General features: G+C 58.0%; 1 protein-coding gene across 1 annotated transcript; it reads right to left on the bottom strand.

Annotated features, from left to right (window-relative positions):
* Positions 1–312: 312 nt before the first annotated feature.
* On the bottom strand, positions 313–17,263 carry TCTN2 (tectonic family member 2). The gene is made up of 18 exons (XM_056131395.1): positions 17,078–17,263; positions 16,875–16,982; positions 16,515–16,591; positions 15,405–15,600; positions 13,994–14,094; positions 13,243–13,430; positions 12,392–12,521; positions 10,166–10,307; positions 8,295–8,360; positions 7,859–7,993; positions 7,347–7,424; positions 5,838–5,918; positions 5,241–5,358; positions 4,017–4,123; positions 2,681–2,825; positions 1,159–1,284; positions 851–939; positions 313–477 (listed from the first exon to the last, which is right to left on the bottom strand). Exons 1-18 carry the CDS (start codon positions 17,157–17,159, stop codon positions 356–358), a joined length of 2,091 nt encoding a protein of 696 aa, XP_055987370.1. The 5' UTR covers positions 17,160–17,263; the 3' UTR covers positions 313–355.
* Positions 17,264–18,121: the final 858 nt, after the last annotated feature.

The raw sequence follows: 18,121 nt of genomic DNA, 5'->3' as shown, positions 1-18,121 counted from the left end.
TGAACTGGCCAGTGCTCTAGCCATATATGTATATTCATTTGTTAATAAAGAGATTGACTCTCAGAGGCAAGCGCAACATACAGCCCGAAGGCCTAAGCCTTTGTAACCTGGGATCAGTTCTCCGGCTTCTCCTAACACGGTCCCTTCACTGGCGACCCTCCCGCCTGTCTGGCTGAGTCCGGCCCAGCCCTGGCTATAACCATGCAGTCCTGCCTTTCTGTGAGCCACAGGGCACCTGCCCCTGTAAGTTTGATTTGCAGATCTCTTCATGAACTTTTCTACAAAATGTAAGCATTCCATTTATTTATTTAAAGCCTGCAGGGAGAGAGGCACATCACTGAGGGCTGCTAAGGAGTCAGGTTGTGGAGGGGTTTCCAGCTCTGTGTATTCGGGTCCAGGGGTCACTCAAGAGCAGGGCTGTCATCAGGAAGGCCGCCAGTAGTAGGCTCTTGGCAAGGCACTGAGAATAAGGCTCGCCTGCAAGGCAAGGCATCACCACATGAAGCACGCTCTCCACCTCGTCGCTGGTTGGTTGGTTGGTTTGAGGGTCATACCCAATGGTGCTAGGGGAGCCCTGAAGTGGCAGGGATGGAACCCAGGCCTCAGCATGCCACGCCTCTTCTCTCCAGTCCCTTGGGTGTCTCCCCAGGAGCTATCTCCCTCACCCTTATCTCTTTGGTAATTACCCAGAGGCAAAAACGTGAGCACTGATCATTTCTAAGTGGACAACACTCACAGTAAATGTTTTCTTTGGAAACTTCTCTGTATGTTTTAAGTTTTCTCTGACATTCACACATTTTTAAAAAATGTTTCCATTGACAGAACAACATTCCAGAAACTTTCACTGTACCGTGATAGTGCTGGGTTAGTGGGTAGAGGAGCTGCGGCCAGCACACGTCGTTTCTCTCACAGTCGTACTCGGTGAAATTTATCTGGTACCTAGAAAACATTTCAAAGATAACAACAGCTACAATCATGCATGCTCTCCTGTAGAAGCATCAAGCCTCGATTAAAGAACCAAACACCCATGGTCCACGGTCCATGTGTGGGATCTTCTCTATCTAAGCCAGGTGAGGGGTCAGAGGGTCTGGAGTGCTGGGTGGGCGCAGGGAGCACTGTCTGTGTCCGTGCTCCCTAATAGTCATGTCAGCTAGTCACCTGGTGAGTGGACGGGGTAGCCGGGCAGGGACCGTGATGAACTGCACAGATGCTCCGAGAGGGAAGAGCTCGGCCCGGCCCTCACAGGTGAGCCCGCACTGGAGCTGCCAGTCCACGTGGGAGAACCTGCAGGGAGAGAGTCCAGGGCGTTACCGGCCCCTCTGCAGTCTGTCCAGACATGGGGGCACTCCCGGGCAGCGACTAGCAGAAGGCACTCCCCCGCTTCCTCTGCTCTATTACAGTTTTCCGGCCCCATGGAGGAGACACAGGAGCATGACCTCCCACCCCCTGCCGCCCCCACACACACGGCTGGCAGTGTTGGACTGTCCTGGGTCCTGCCCATGCCTGTCACCTCACTGGAAAGGGGCGCTTTTCCTTCCCGTGGTGTAGGCTGGTCTCCGCAAGGGTCCTGGCCGCACAGCGCATACCTCATAATGCTCAGTGCAGCACTGTGAGGTACGTGGGGCTGTGCCTGCCACCTGCCGCCTCCTGGCCACTGCACACCCAAATTCCCCAGGCACAGCTACCCCTCCCGCTCCTGGCTGAAAGGGCCAGAAGAGGTCACGCTGCCCAGGCTGGTCCCTTCCTCCAGTAGCCCTGCCGCTGCCCCAGCCATGGCAACTGTCCCAAGGGCGCCAGGACCAGAGTGAGCCAACAGCGTCTCCCGGGCTGTAAGAGACTGTGGGCCGGGCCAGGGGTGCTGCGGGTACCACACAGTGCTATGGCCCAACCGGGGACCTCACGTGCAGGGCACGGGCCACCACTTGAACCACATTCCTGGGAGTTCTAAGGAGGCAAGAAAGAATGAACCCCCACCCCCCTCCCACCGGCCGGGCTCCACGGTCCAAAGCCTGGACTTGGTGCTCATCTAGACACCCCTGAGAATCAAGCCTGCCTGGAGGGGAGAGGAAGGGGGACCACCTGGGCCCTGGAGCAGGCACCAACACATGCCCCTTCATGCCTGCATCAGCATGCACTGGGCCCCATCACTTAGAGTTGGCAGAAGTGCCACACGGAGGGGCGTCAGGACTATTCCAGACGCAGAGAGTGGCTCCACAGTGGGGAAGGGACCTGGGGAAGTGAACCCGCCTGTCCACAGTTAAGTTCTCTACCCTGGCACTGTTCCCTCTCTTGTGATTTCAAGCAACGCTGGAAAGCCCCTAATTATCTTTCTATGTCTACAAATGCTTTGCAGAACCCCTTAGAGCTTTGTACATAGTTGTAAACTGGCACACCTCAAATAAACTTGTGAGGACACTGTTTGGAAATGCTGCATTTGGGGCCAAAGCAATAGCACCGCGGGGAGGGCGACTGGCTTGCACACGGCCAGTCTGGGTTTGATCCCCCGCATCCCTAGGGTCCCCTGACCACTGCCAGGAGTGAACCTCGAGTGCAGAGCCAGGAGTCACCCCTGACCATACGCATTTATGCACATAACCATGTGGCCTAGACAAATAACAACTTGGTAAATAACCCACGCTGCCCAGCGAGCATCCCCCCTGGGAGGAGGGCAGGGCCGCACCTGGTCTCTACGCTGAGGATGGCTGCCTGCGGGATCCCTTCCACAGCACCAGCGTCTGACACGAGGACGCGGATGAGCAGCTGGGCCGGGACCTCCTGGCAGATGCCGCCGCTGCCGCTGGTGTTGCTCACCGCTGGGCCTTTGCCTGCGCACACACAGGAAGCCGTGGAGCCACGAGAGCCTCCTAAGCCGCCAAGCCATGGTGCAGGAAATGCCACCAACAGGGACGAGTGACATGGTGCTCCTAGCCAGCCCTGCTGCCAGTGCTTCCGTGGGTGACAAGCATGTTGGGACACCAAGCCCTGGCCAGGCCCTGAGGCCGACCCCCAGCATCCCCAACCACGCCCTGATGGCAACCCCAGGTACCACCGGCCTGAGCAGCACCAGGAGTAACAGAGCGGGTGGGTGGCCAAGAGACGGCACAGTGGGGACGGCCTGGCCTTCATGTGGCCCACCCAGATCAGATCATTCCTGGAACTGCACACGGTCTCCAGGGCACTGCCCAGAACAGGCCCCGAGCACCATCAGGTATGGCCCCCAATCCAAAAAAACAGCGCACACATGCATGCAAGCGGTGTGTTTGTGAGTGCGCATGTGTGTGTGTGTGTGTGTGTGTGTGTGTGTGTGCATGTGTGTCGGGAGATAGTTTGAAGGACAGATGCCCTATCTCGCACCCAGAACCACTGTGCCCTGCAGTGAGCCTGGCTGACAGTGCCATGAGGCACGAGCCCGTTCCCAGGTTCCATTGGAAACCCACAGGGCCTGTGAACAAAGCCCATGACTGCCGGGAATGCCTGGTTACGGCTGTGTCTCACACAGGACCAGCAGCCACGCAAAGGGTGGACCAGGAGATCAGCTTTGCCTGGGTTCTGAAGTCCCTCCCCTCTCCCCTCTCCTCCCCTCCTCCCCTTGCCTCCTCCCTCTTCCCTTCCTCTCCTTCCTTCTTTCCCTCCTCTTCCTTCCACTCCTTCCTCCTATTCCCCCTTTCCTCCTCCCCTGCCTTCCTCCCCTCCCCTCCTCCTTCCTCCCCTCCTCCCTTCCCTCCCTTCTCCCTCCCTGCGCTCTCTGCAGTACCTGTGCTCCAGTTCCAGTTGCCCACATCTCTGCTAGTCAAAACCAGCAAGTGAACTGGAACACCCCGGAAACCCAACAGCCTTGTGTAGGAGTCCCTTCGCGGACATGATCAGCTCTAAATGGGAGCACTCTGAACCCCGCGCCACATTTCTTTTTGACACACCAAAAAAAAACTCATGAGTGGGAGTCGGGGAAGAAGCTCTTGCCCCAAGAGCCTCAGCTCAGGCAGAGGTGAGTGTCGCCGCAAGCAGCTCCGACTCACCGATGACCTCCAGCCAGCCGTCACTCAGGTCCTGGGGGTCTGAGTTGCCTCTCGAGGCCACGTGGGTCAACTGGATCAATGACTTGAGATGTTCTGCGGCCTCCTCTCTGCAAAAGAGTCGGACACTAGTCAGTTCTCTCCCAAAGCCCCTCTGGGGGATGTCCGGGGGGATGTCCAGGGGCTACTGGCTGGGAGCCAGACTGAAGGCCCTCCTGGTGAGAAACGCTGGGGAGGGGTGGGTCGGGGGTCCTGTCTTCTCCCCATTACCCCAATTCCCTCTGACCAAGAGCTGTGGTGAGGGGCCGGAGTCAAGGCTGGGGTCCCATCCCTGACATCACAAAAAGTAAAAGTGTTGGAACGAAATGGAAGTTGTGGGCTCAGATTAGGAATATTCTAAAATGCCACCGATCTTTCCACATTTAAATGACTGTTTTACCACTAACAAAGAAAACAGTGGGCCAGAGATAGGACAGTGGGGAGGGCGCTTGTCTTGCACACGGCTGACCCAGGTGCGCCCCCCCCCCCCAGCACTCATACGGTACACAAGCCCACCAGGGGTGAAGCACAGTTAGGAGTGGTCCAAAACCCAAAAAGGAACAAAAACCAGAAAACTGATGCATAGTTATAAATACTCTTGCTGGATGCCCCAGACAGCTAAACAAACAGTGCTTTATAAGTCGTGGGACAGGGCTTCAGAATTTTTTCTTTGCAAGTTAATCATACCCTCCCTTTTCATACTTTACAAGAATTAGGCTCCAACAATCTACATTAACTTCAGCAGAGAAACATACAAATGTGGATAGAGTGGCATTATTCCCAAGGAAGCTTATTTCTCTTGACAGTCATTTGGTTCAAACCTCTAGGGCACTGATTGCCTTTCTTCGCTGTCACTTTTTCTCCCTCCCCCACCCTGTTATTTTGGCTTTTTAGTCTGCATTTGTGCCACACTCTTGCTTTCTGTTTTGTTTTCTTTTTCTTGGTTTTTGGGTCACACCTGATGGTGTACCCAGGCTATTCCTGGCTCTGCACTCAGCAATCACTCCTGGTGGGCTTGGGGGACCCTATGGGGTGCCGGAAATCGAACCCAGGTCTGCCTAGTGCAAGGCCAGCGCCCTCCCGGTTGCGCTGTGGCCCCAGCCCCTGCTCCTGCTGTCTGAGCAAGCACGTGGGAAGCGTTCCTTTAAGCTGACCAGCCCAGGTGCTCGCACGCCCCCAGTGACCCACCTGAGCTGAGTGCAGTTCTCAGCCTGCGGAATGCCGACCAGCAGGAAGCACCCGGATTGCGCGTTCTCTCCGAACAGGACGGGCTTGAGACGCGCCGCAGTACACAAGCCGCTTCCGACTGGAGAAGGGAAAGGCAAGCCTCTGGCTGTCATTGCTGAATAATGTCACATCTGGTCACCATCACTGTCCACAGGGGCGAAGCATCTGAGTCCGGCAGCTGAGGCTGCTCTAACGCGCAGGAGCGGACTGAAGCCCCTTCCTCAGGGGGAAGGCCCCACGCAGGCCAACGGCCAACTCTGCACCCGACCGACACCACAGTGGCCAGTGTGGGGTCTGGCCACCACACCAAGGACGCTGAGTGGTTTGAAGGAAGCCCGGGTCTCCTGTCCCCAGGAGGCAATGACCAGGCCTCCCTCGGCCAGTGCCCTACTTCAGTCTCTTCCCAGTAAATGATGTGGAAACCCAGGCAGAGCAGACGCCAGGAACCCACCAGCACCCTGCGGATGAGCTGCCACCGTGCCTGGCCTCACGGCCGCCCCTGAAAAGCAACTCCCACTCGTGCCCACAGACGCCTCACCCACTACCCCGTCGCCTCACCTGGTTGCCAAAGGTGTAAAGTCGTCACATTACTCGACCCGTTGGTATCCAGAGCTCGCAGCGGCCTGCCAAGCTGATAACCTGGACAAAGGCAAAGATGGGGCTGCCCTCCTCCAGGCTGGGGCACAGCTGGCGCGGCCCACGGAGCCGTGAAACCCCCACGGGCAAAGCTGCTGGGCCACCACCGCAAGCCCCGTGTTTCCCTCCTTGGGCTGTGTCCTGGCAGGGCTCATGTGGTACCAGGAATAGAACCCAATGGGCCGTGTGCAAGGCAAGCGCCCTCCCCGCTATAGCCCCTAGTAGCCTCATTTTTATTGATTTACTTTTTGGGAGCCCGGCAAGCTACCGAGAGTATTCGATATGCCAGACACAGTAACAACAAAGTCTCCAATGGAGATGTTACTGGGCCCGCTCGAGCAAATCGACGATAAACGGGAGGGCCTTTACCTTTACCTTTACTTTTTGGGTCACACCCGCCGATGCTCAGGGTTTACTCCGGGCTCTGCACTCAGGAATCACTCCTGGAAGTGCTCAGGGAATCATAGGGCGTGCCAGGAATTGAACCAAGAGCAGCTGTGTGTGAGGCCCCCTACCTGCTGTACTATTGCTCTGGCCCCTAGTAGCTTCATTTTTTTTTTTTTTGGTGGGAGTGGGGGGTCACATTAGGCGATGCTCAGGAGTTACTCCTGGCAGTGCTTGGGGGACCATATGGGATGCTGGGAAGGAATCAAACCTGGGTTGGCCATGTGCAAGGCAAATGCCCTACCTGCTGTACTATCGCTCCAGCCCCAGTAGCCTCATTTTTAAAAAGAGAAACAGCAAGAACTAGAGAGACAGCACAAAGGGCTGGTGCACAGCTTAGACCTGGCACCATAGGGTCCCCTGAGCACTGAGCTGGGAGTAGCCTCTGAGCATTGCCAGAGAGAGAAAGAAAGTTTGTTTTTTCAGGGCCACACTGAGAGATACTCAGGGGTTCCTCCTGGCTCTGCATTCAGGAGTCACTCCTGGTGGTGCTCAGGGGACCATATGGGATGCCGGGGATCGAACCCGGGTCGGCCACATGCAAGTGTCCTCCCCACTGTGCTGTCGCCGGGCCTGAGGTGGAAAGACTTTGAGCAATACGTTTTATTCAACCAATAGATCCACATCACACCGTGTCCCCGTGGCACTTTCTAAGTGCACAGCAGGGACCAGAGGCCACCAGCAAGGCCCCCTCAAGGAGCAGCAGGCAGGGTCCCAAATAAGCAGATGCACAGCAGCCAGCAGGGGAGTCAGGAGGCAGGACAGGCCTAGGCGGCTCCGGCCCCGTCAAGGAACCAGCCGCTTCACCTGGGCCTGGACGGTGACTCCTTCTCCTGGGGCTCTGCCTTCACTGCAACCGGTACTACCCCGATGCTGTGTGACGGCGAGCAAAAGGAGGGACAGAGTGTGACAGAGGACTAAAGCAGGCCACGCAGGCCACAAGTTAAGCAGCGAGTGCCGGGGCCCTCAGCAACGGGGCGGCCTTACCTGGGTTTCCTGACACTTCCTTCTCGACGCCACCGTTGTAGCTGACAAACTGGACCGTGAATGTCTGTGTCAGGAGCCCTAGAAGCAAACGAGGCAAGACAAAAGCAGCGAGCACTTCAGCAGGGAAAGGAATCACGCCTCTGGTATGTTCTTCACCTGACCGCCGCCTTTGACATGTCTTCCTGAGAACCGAGTCGTGGCTACAGCCAAGAAATAAACCTGCCTTTGCGCTCTGTGTTAAACAGAGACCCCCCCAGAGAGCAAGCGAGCACCCCGTGGGAAAGACAGAGTGCTCCCTGGGGCCTTGGCGGAGATACCTTTTTCTTTTTTAATTTTGTCTTTTTTGGGTCACACCTGGCAGTGCTCAGGGCTTAACTCCTGGCTCTGCACTCAGGAATCACTCCTGGCGGTGCACAGAGGACCATATGGGATGCCGGGGATTGAACCCAAGTTGGGGACTCGCTAGGCAAACACCCCACCGGCTGCACTGTCGCCCCACCCAGTGGGGGTACCTTCCTGGTGGGCATGCATAGAAGCTCTGACGATCCTGACGTCCACCTCACTGACGGTGTTATTGTTCCACCAAAAAGTATAGTGCTCCTCCACGGCCATGCTTCTGGGGGCCACGCCACGGCTGAGAAGTATCTCTGCAAACAGAAGGGGCCTTCAAGCATGATCCCAGCTGGAGGTGGCCCCCAAACACCCCAGAGTTCCTGTTTGGGAGCCCCTCCCCCCACAATTCTCGGGGCAAGGATGGCGAGACCCCAAACTAGTGTGTGGAAAGACCCCAGACTAAAGGGGAAGAAAGGTGCCAGGATGCGGCCCTGGAGCTGCTGGTCCAGGCCATGGGGGGCTGAGAGCAGACACACCCCGAGAGCTGCTTCATGCCCCCCACTCTGAGTGATGGCAGGGCTGATGGGGGCTCGGGAGGGTGTTTCCAGAGCCCACCTGCATTGCTGATGAGTCTGTCCAGGTTGGCCGCCTCCTCATAGACAACGTTGGGCGTGACCAAGCCTGCAAGAGCCACGGTGAGCGTCCTGGCTGGGAAGCCCATAGGGTTCCCCCTTCCCCAGTGCCTCTGCAGGGCCTGTGCCGGCCACCAGCGCAAGAAGCGCAGGAGTGACGGGCCATATCTGCTGGGGCCTGCGTGTCCGTCCTTTGCCAGGGCAGGTCTCAGGCACTTCCTGCCTCTGCAGCTCCAGCGTGGGGTCTGAGGGCAGCCAGGTGGGCAGCAGAGTGCCCTGAGCTTGAGAGAAACTCGCCAAAGACTCCCGAGCCCCCAGCCCCATGTGCGAGGTCTCCCCTGGGCCCTGCAGTGCTCAGGGCCCACAGGGCCATGTCTGCCACGGCGGCTGGAGGCATCGGGGACAGAACTCAGAGCTCTGCAGTGTCAGGTCTGTGCTGTGTCCCTCACTGCGGCTGGATCCCCACCCCGGGCCCATCCCGCGAACCTGAACCTCACCTCCCGTTTTCCAAGAACTGGACACCCTAGCCGTTTCCAGCAAACTCCACCCCCCCACCCCATCTGCGCAGTCTCAGAAACAAAGGTCTGGGGAAAGATCTGGGCTGTGTAACACAAAGACCCTCCCAGACCCTCCCGTCCCGCAGAGCCCCTGGGAGGGACAGACAGCCGGTCTGGGGGGGCAGGGGCCGGGAGCAGCCCTGCAGCGGGCGAGTCTCAGCAGAGAAAGGTGCTCCCACCCTGGTGGTGCTGGCGGTGGATCTCAACACGCCACAGAGGAGCTGGAGTCCGTCACCAAAGGCCTCACGGCAGAGCCCAGCACCACAGTGGTCCCCCAAGAAATGTCCAGATTAGGGGGCCCATGGACCGAGCAGCTCAGGGGTTGGCAAAAGGGGAGCACAGGCATGGGGTGCAGAACGTTCTAGAGTCAGTGAGGTGACGGCTGCTCAGCCCTGCCCAGGCTCTACACGCCTCTGAATCCTGCGTTTTAGAAAGGTGAGTTTCTCATCGCAGGATCTTATCTCCAGCAGAAAAGCAGCCAAAGAGCTGGGGAGAGGGCAGGGGTCAGGGCACAGGGACTGCGCCAGGCTGAGCACTGGGTGGGAGGCCGTGGGCCTGTGCGCTCGGGGACCCTTACCTGGACCCCGGCAAGGCTTCCCCGCCTGCCCTCCCTGCAGCCCCACAGGTGTTTGCAGGACCAAAATCTCCCACCCATCAGCTAAAATGCAGACCGAGGTTGGCCCAGCAGAATGACCTTGGCTTTGTTCCAGGTTGGACGGTTCAATACTTGCCGGAACCACAGTGGGGCCCAGCCGGCAGCTGCAAGCCACCAGGGCCAGTCTCGGTAGTGGGAGGGGCGGTGTGGGATTTGAGTGGGGGTCTGCTCATGCAAAGTGTGTGTTTCTCAACCCTGAGCCACCTCCTCATCCCAACAAAGTGCTTTCCTGGGCCGGAGCAATAACACAGCAGGTAGGGCGTTTGCTTTGCGCACGGCCAACCTGGGTTCGATCCCCAGCATCCCATAGGGTCCCTGGGCACCACCAAGAGCGGTTACTGAGTGCAGAGCCAGGAGTAATCCCTGAGCATCGCCGGGTGTGACCCAAAATAGCCAGAAAGAGACCCAAGTGCTTTTATCGTTGATATGTCAGGTTGGGGGAGGGTCCGCACCAGTGCTTGGGCCCCAGACAACCCCAATGGTGCCAGGCAGCCTTAAGTGATCTCGGTGGGGGGCTGGAGTTGTTTTGGAGGCCACCCCTTGCGGTGGCTCCCACCTGTACTTGGGGGTGCGACACTTGCGCCCCGGCCCCAGGACTCAGGGAACACCCGGCCCGGCGTTACATTCCCCACCCAGACAGACCTCCCGTGGCAACGCTCCGGATCCTCACGTGGGGGGTCCCAGCTCGCTGTCGAGGCGCTGCCAGGTCAGTGATGCACTGGACGTGGAGGTTGTGAAGGAAGGCGACAGGGGCCTGCTGCAGACAGTGACCCGCCAGCGACACCTGCAGGACAGGGAGTGAGGCTGAGTCTCTGCATGTGCCCCCCCCACCCCCGCCCCTACCCCCTCATTTGCCAGCGTCACAGCTGTCCTGCCTGCCAGTGCCAGACTGATACTGGCCCTAAGAAAGTGAGAAGAGGGGCCTGAGCGATAGCACAGCTGGTAGAGCGTTTGCTTGCATGCGGCTGACCTGGGTTCAATCCCCCGCATCCCCTATGGTCCCGGAGCATCACCAGGAGTGATCCCTGAGTGCAGAGCCAGGAGTGATCCCTAAGCATCAGTGGGTATGACCCAAAAAGCAAAAAATAAGAGAAAGTGAGATGGACTCATGACAACAATAAAGGAAAACGTTTTTGCCTCCGTATTTTCTTCCTACAAATATTTTTGCCTCACAATTTTGAACTAAAAAAAAAAAAATTTCGTGGCTGGAGTGACAGTCCAGCGGGCAAGGCTTTTGCTTGCACGTGGTTGACCCAAATTCGATCCCCAGCATCCCATATGGTCCCCAAACACGCCAGAGCTCAGTCAGGAGTAATCCCTGAGCATCACCGGGTGTGGGTGTGGCACCAAAACAAACAGGAGCCGGAGCGATAGTCCAGCAGGGAGGGCATCTGCCTTGCACGCAGCCCACCCGGGTTCAATCCCCACCCCGATATCCCATGTGGTCCCCCAAGCACTGCCAGGAGTGATTCCTGAACGCAGAGCCAGGAGTAACCCCTGAGCATCACTGGGTGTGGCCAAACAACAACAACAACAACAACAAAATAACAAAATAAGGTTTCATGGGCCCAGAGAGACAGGTCAGTTGGCGGCCCAGGTTGATCACAAGGCCCCGCCAGGAGTGATCCCTGGGTGCATAGGCAGGACTTGCCCTGAGCAATATCAGGTATGGCGTAAAATTAAAAACAGAAAAACTAAGCTTTGGGGACCAGAGGGATAGGGGTTAAGGTGCTTTACTGTGCATCCAACTGACCCCAGTTAAACTCCCTTCACCACCAAAGGTCACTCCTGAGCACAGAGCTAGGAGTAGCACTGTAGCACTGTCCTCCAGTTGTTCATCAAATTGCTCAAGCGGGCCCAGTAACGTCTCCATCATGAGACTTATTGTTACTGTGTTTGGCATATCGAATAGGTCACGGGGAGCTTGCCAGGCTTTGCTGTGAGCTAGGAGTAAGCCCTGAATATTGCTGGGCATGAAACAAAAAAATCAAAAACAAGAATTCATCGTTTTAAATTAAGATGTCACAAGATATTTTTAAAAATTACAGAATGCTATAAAAAATAATGTATTCTTGGCTTGCTAAAAACCGACTATTCAGGTATGAGCCAGTCATGATGGGGCGACTGAAACCTCATGGGAATGGGGGCGTTCCCGGCTCGTCCTTCACACCCTACCAAGGTCAGGAGTTGCCCCCCACGAGCGGCTCTCCAGCACGGCCCTGGCTCCAGAACACAGAAACCAATCTCATAATTATCTGACTCTCAGCAGAATTACTTCCAGGCTTAATAAGTAAAATACCAGAAATCCAATTCTTGTGACCAGCTGTAGAAAACAAATGATTTCACAATGCCTTTTCAGCATGTCTGATTTGGGGGTGTAAACTCTAAATAATAATGGTGCACCTTTTGTCGAAACAATGAATCTAATCAAAGTAGATAGAGTGTTAACTAGAATTCATCTGTCTCACAGGCATTGGGAGGGTTGGGGGGTGGGGGTTTATTGGGGTTCTTCGTGGTGAAAAATAAGTATTGGTAAAGGGAAATATGTTTGATATTTGCATGACCGAGACCTAAACCTGAAAGCTTTGTAACTTTTCCCACAGTGATTCAATAAATAAATAAATAAATAATAAAAACCGGCTATTAAACAAAAGTGAAGAATGATAGTTTATGAAAGTGTTTGAGTTTTAGTACATCAAGACTGGTTATTAAAATGCAGAGAGGCCCTGAGACCGTCAATCGGCACAGAATCAAACGTCCACAGAAGGAAGATAAGTACCCAGGGAAAAGTCCTACAGCACAATGTGACTTCACAGCAATAAGAAGAAAACAAGAAACAATTCAGGCCATGAAAACAGGCCTTGCTACCTGTGGAAGGGTGAAATACGCCTCTTCTTCAGTGATGATTGGATCTCCCTGTCTGTAACCAAGGTCCGAGGGGGGTCTGGAGTCGGCACGCAGATGCGCTCCGAAGGAGAAAGGGTCTTGTCCGGAGGAACTGTGCAGCAGAGAGAAGGCGCTCATTGAGCTTGCGGCTGCTACCTGCTAAAAAGTGCTCCGAGGCTGAAGACGGCTCCAGGGAAGGAGCATGCCAGAGGGTCCCTGCCTAGCCCCTCACAGTCCTGCCAGGATCAGCCCCCAAGTGAGCACTGCCCAGAGCAGCCCAAACCCACCCCCACTCCCAAGGGCCCTCAAACCCTTCCTCTGCTTTCCCACCCACTGTCATCCCATGCCCATGCCCGTTGTCTGTCCAGTGCAGGAGATGCGGAGACAGACTCAGGGCCGTGCCCTCAATCTCTGCTGCCCGCTCGGCCTCTCCCAGGCTTCCCCTGACACATTCCATTCCAACAGAGGCATCTGCACCCAGTCTCACCGGGAGGGCGAGGGGTTAGTGGCGTGTGACATAACTTTGCTTCACTAACAGTGACAGGAATAAAGTTGTGAAACTTGAACCAGACAGAAGAATAAAGTGGCCCGTGAGCCTGCTTTGTGCCCCCACAGATACCCACCAGCCCCTGCGGTCTCAGCAACCGGGGGCAGCGGCCCACCTAGCACTGCTCAGGGATGACTCCTGAATCAGTGCTCAGGGAGCACTCCTGGCAGTGCTCAGAGGGCCGTATGTGGTGCTGGGGGTCACACACAGGTCGCTGTGCCCGGGGCAAGTGCGCCAGCCACTTCTGGGGGCAAGCGACGGGCCTGACCGGGAGGGCAGCACTCACACGGCCCCGTGGAAGAAGTAGCCGAGGAAAGGCGAGTTGGCGGGGGGCGACTGCACACACAGGAAGGGGAAGCCACCGGGGGCCGCACGGGCCGAGCAGAGCTGATCCGAGGGGGGCGCCACGTCGCCGCCCCAGACGCCGGTGAAACAGGCCTCTCGGAACAGGCCGCGCAAGTCCTCGGAGCACTCCTGGGAGAGAGGGAGGAGTGAGGGGCACCAGATGCCCCCATGGCAACGGCCTGCTACGTTTCCCCACGGGCCCTTCCCAGCCACCCAGCAAACAGCCACTGGCGACAGCCAAGTGGCCACAAAAAATACAGGAGAGGGGCCGGGAGGGGCTCGGGGGAGAGTGCTCGGCCTCGCACATGGGGAGCCCAGGGTCCACCCCTCCTGGCAATGCAAAAGCAGACCAATTAATATATATGTTAGAAGAAAAGACGAGAATACAGCGGGGGAGGGAAAGAGTCAGTGGCCTTTGCAACAGCCATCACCAAATTACGGCTGGCCGGAAAGCTAAGGCCAGAGAAGGGAGGAGGAGGGAAGGAAGGAGGGGAAGGGAAGGAAGAAGGAAAGGAAGGAAGAAAGGGAGGGAGGGAGGAAGTGAGGGAACGAAGGCAGGAAGGAGGCAGGAGGGAGGGAAGGCAGGAAGGAGAGCAACAATCCTGCCCAGGTCCGGAGAGCACATGCCTCGGGGCCTTACTCATTCACACACAGGCGCCCGACTTCGGCTCCTGGTCACCAGAAGGGCCTACCTGGTCGCAGCAGCAGCGGATGTCACAGGCCCCAGCCGTCAGGTTGCAAGGACACGGGCCCAGGGGCTGGTACACCTGGTTCGGGATGACGGTCACGTTCTCTGTAGGAGCAGAGCCCAGGGCAGCTCAGCTGTGAGGGATGGCACAGGGAGGGTCCCAGCGTGGCTCTCGGGTTCCGCCCCCCCTCCCCGTGCAGGCACCTTCAAACTCACCACCTCCCCCGAGACACAGAGGAACCATGGGTAGCCCGACGGAATCCCCAGCACCCCTTGCTCCCAGGGGATCACCCAGGGCTAGAGGACCATGCCAGGGTCAGAGCTCATAAGTGGGCTGTGTCCCTCCCTGGCTGGGACACCGCAAGGCTGGAAGCCACCGTCAGAGCAGAGCAGGGGTCGGCTGTGGGCGGGCCCGGATCTGCGGCAGGAGGGTCCAAGGTGCTGAGGGGACAATGGGAACTGCCCAGTCGCCCTGACGGGACAGACACACGGGCTGGTGGGAGGCAGAGGAGCTGCCCGGGGTTCGGGGTGCAGGGTCAGGAGCACTGGTGTGGGCGCAGGCCCTCCGGGACTCTTCTCTTCAGGGAAGGTCTGAGCTGTACCAGGCCCGGCCTCCCAACCCACTTCCAAATGCAAGATTCAACTTGTGCCCAGCCACTCAACAACCACAGAGTCATGGGGAACACTCACAGCTGAGCAAAGAACACAGTGGATGCAACTCTCGAGACCAAGCCTGGGTGCATGACTTGGTAAGGCAGAGAATAACAAACAAACCATCTATTAGCAGTGCGTGCGTGTGTGTGTGTGTGTGTGTGTGTGTGTTTGTGTGGGGGCAGTTGTGCTCTACTCAGAGCCTCCTCTGGGTGCTGTGCACGGGAGTCACTCCTGATCGTGCTCACGGGACCATAAATGGTGCCTGGAACTGAGCCTGGATCAGGTATAAGCGGTAAGCACCTTAACCCCTGCACCATCTCTCCAGCTCCTGTATATTCTTGGGTTCGTTTGTTTTGTTTTGGGGTCACACCCAGTGATGCTCAGGGTTTACTCCTGGCGGTGCTCAGGAGACCATACGGGATGCCAGGGATGGAACCTGAGCCAGCCATGTGCAAGGCAAACCTCTCTCCAGTCCCAGCCCCTGTACTTCTGTGGGACTCTGGCCCACACGCAGGGGTTACCCCTGGCAATGCTCGGGGGACCCTGTGAAGTGCTGAGGATCAGACCCAGGTTGGCCACATGCAGGCAAGCCCCCAACCTACTGTATTATTGCTCTAGCCCACAAAGACAGAAGCGTTTGTGGAGACTCCACTTTAGACAAAGTTGTTCATCTGTCTCCTCCACCCCAAGTCTTGTTCCCAGACACTCCGAAGGTGCATTACAGGCATGAGGAGTGGGCCCCGTGGCCAGGACTGGCTTGCCTGAGGCATTGTGGGCAGGCGAGGAGTTGGCCAAGATTTCCGCCTGGATGAGCAAGTGCGCCTCGCAGGAGCCATTCCGAGCTGCTGTGACCAGAAGCGTCTGCAGCAGGCACGGGGACTCGGGGAAGGACTCCGTCCCTTCGGAGGAGCACCACGGTGGGGCGATCCTCAGGCTCACGGTCACTTCCAGCGCACCCTGCAAGGAAGACATAGCGGCTGGGAGGGCCAGACAGACCAGGTGGCAGCTCGCCTGGCACGGCTGACCCTGGCCAGGTCCCAGGTACCACACAGAGGTCTGTGAGCACAGAGCCAGGAGCAGCCCCTGTGCACTGCTGGGCGCTGCCCAGACACCAGAAAGAAGGGAAACACCACCAGAAGAGTGTGTGGTGGCAGGAGCACACGGCCACCTGGGTCCCTCTGACAAAGGAGAACCACAAGGCGAGGTGACACGTTTGGCTCAAGTCTGCCCAGGACACTGTCCTCCCAACCCTGGGCTTAAAACACTCAGGGAGGCCCAGCGTGGCCTGACAGATCCGTGGGCCCATCACCCCTTCATCTACCATCCCTCGCTGGCCACACCCAGGAAGCCCCTTGGAAACGCCCCCTCCCGGGCATTGGGAAGAGCAAAGTCTCATCTGTGTTCTCTGCACTGGGAAGGCCCGCCAGGACCCTTGGGCCCCACGGAGGGTTCCGCCTCTCAGACTTGGGGGCTCACACCTAAGTGCAGCTGGGCAGGAGCAATGGCTGGGAGTGTTTCGGTATTTGTGTTCTGTTTGGTGTTTGGCTTTCTTTTAGCTTACTCCTGGCTCTGTGTTCAAGGTCAGTCTGGTGCTCAGGGGACCATCTGGGGTGTCAGGGATCAAACTCGCCTCAGCTGCAAGGCCAGCGCCTTACCGGCTGTACTCTCTGGCCCTGCAAGTGTTCAGGAGTTGCAAACCTATCAGCCCCTCGGACTGTCCCAGCAGACAGCAATAGAGGCTTCACCTTGGAAGCACTGGGGCTGAGGGTATCCAGGAGCCCAAGGGGCTGGCGCTGAGTGCCCCTGGCAACGCCCCATCGGCTCAAGAGATGCTGCAGAAATCTGTCCCCGGGCTGGCCCAGGGCCCTTACCACCAGCGGGGTCGCGGTCACGCTCCAATTCCCCGTCTCATTGCTCTGTGCGCCACAGCTCGGCGGCGGCAGCCACCCTGAGGAGAGACACAGGCGGGTGCCCCTGGAGAGGGTCCCGGGACGCGCCCCCCCGAGAGGGTCCCGGGACAAGCCCCTCCCCCCTCGGCCTGGACCCGACCCCAGGTCCGCGTCTGGGGGAAGGCCAGACTTACCTGGCGGCTGCAAGGCCGCATCCCTGTCTCGGCTTCCTCCCCCGACCCCGCCGCGGTCCCCGCTGCCCCCTCTGAGCGTGCAGTGGCCAGCGGCCGGCCGGAGACCCCACGGCGCCCGGCCCGGACCCCGGCACGCCCGACTCTTTACCCTCCGCGTCGTGCAGCAAGGCCAGAGACACGCTGACACCGTCGGTGCCGCCGAGCAGGGTCGCGCTGACGGCAGGGCTGGACATGCGGATGAAGGGCGGGATGAACGCTGGGCGAGGAAGCAGACGGGGAGGGTCAGCGCCGCGGAGGCCCCGGTCCGGGAGTCCACCGCCTGCCCGCTGACCCCCGCTCCCGCGCACGCACCCAAGTCGCCTAGCAGGGGTCTCGGGACACTCTGCAGGAGCAGGAGCCCCCAGAGCAGAGCGCCGGAAGGCGGACAGCCCATTCCTGGGGGTCGCGTGCCGCGCCCGGGAGCGCGGCCCCCTAGAAGCCTGGCGGCGCCCCGACGCCGCCGCGCGGGCCCCACCGCTCGGTCGCCGCCATCTTGTCAAGCGGACGCCCGCAGCCATGGCAACCGCCAATGGGCCGCCGGCAGGGCGAGCGGCGCGTCGTGATTGGACAACTGTAACACAAGGTCCCGCCCACAAGCCCCGCGCCCAGAGACACCCTCCAATGGACCGCCGGCAGGGTCAGCGGCGCGTCGTGATTGGGCTCTCCCAGTATTAGGCCCCGCCTACAGGCCCGCCTGCAGCCAGGGCTGCGGGGGTCCCCTGGCCGGGAGTTAATTAAATTCTGCTCTGCTGAAACGCCTTAGGAAACTTAACTCTCTCTGTCCCCAGATTCAGAAGAGATTTTATTCGAGAACAGTCGGGGGAAGCGCAGGAAGCGCCCCGGCGTGGTGTGAGGGTCTCCCGAGGTCTCCCACCTGGGCTGGGTGGGAAACTCCCACGCCAACACGCGCGAGGCCTGGAAGTGGATGCCCGGCACCCAGCACAGCCATGGCAGCCCGCGATGCCCCAGCAACTCAGGTGGCACCCAGCACTGCTGGGACCAAAACGGGCCCTAGCAGGAATCTTGGGGTTTCTTTTAGAGCGCTGAATGTTCTAGTTATATTATCCACAACTCTGGACAGTGTAAAATGAGTTGAGTTTAGACTTTAAATGGACTGTGGGCTACATCCCAATAAAATGCAGTGAAAAATGATTCTCTAAAGTGGCATCACTAACGTGTTGTTTTGTTTCTATGCTATGCGTACTCAAGTGATAATGCAGGTGCTGATATATACTTGGAAAAAAAAATTTTTTTTTTTTGGTCACAACCAGAGGTGCTCATGACTTCCTCCTGGCTCTGCACTCATGAGCACTCCTGGCAGGGATTGGGGGAACCATATGGGATGCAGGCGATTGA

The sequence above is a fragment of the Sorex fumeus genome, unplaced genomic scaffold, assembly GCF_029834395.1.
Source record: "Sorex fumeus unplaced genomic scaffold, SorFum_2.1 ptg000087l, whole genome shotgun sequence".
NCBI lineage: Eukaryota > Metazoa > Chordata > Mammalia > Eulipotyphla > Soricidae > Sorex > Sorex fumeus.
The sequence above is the reverse complement of the archived record's forward strand: the minus strand, read 5'-3'. Positions and strand labels throughout refer to the sequence as shown.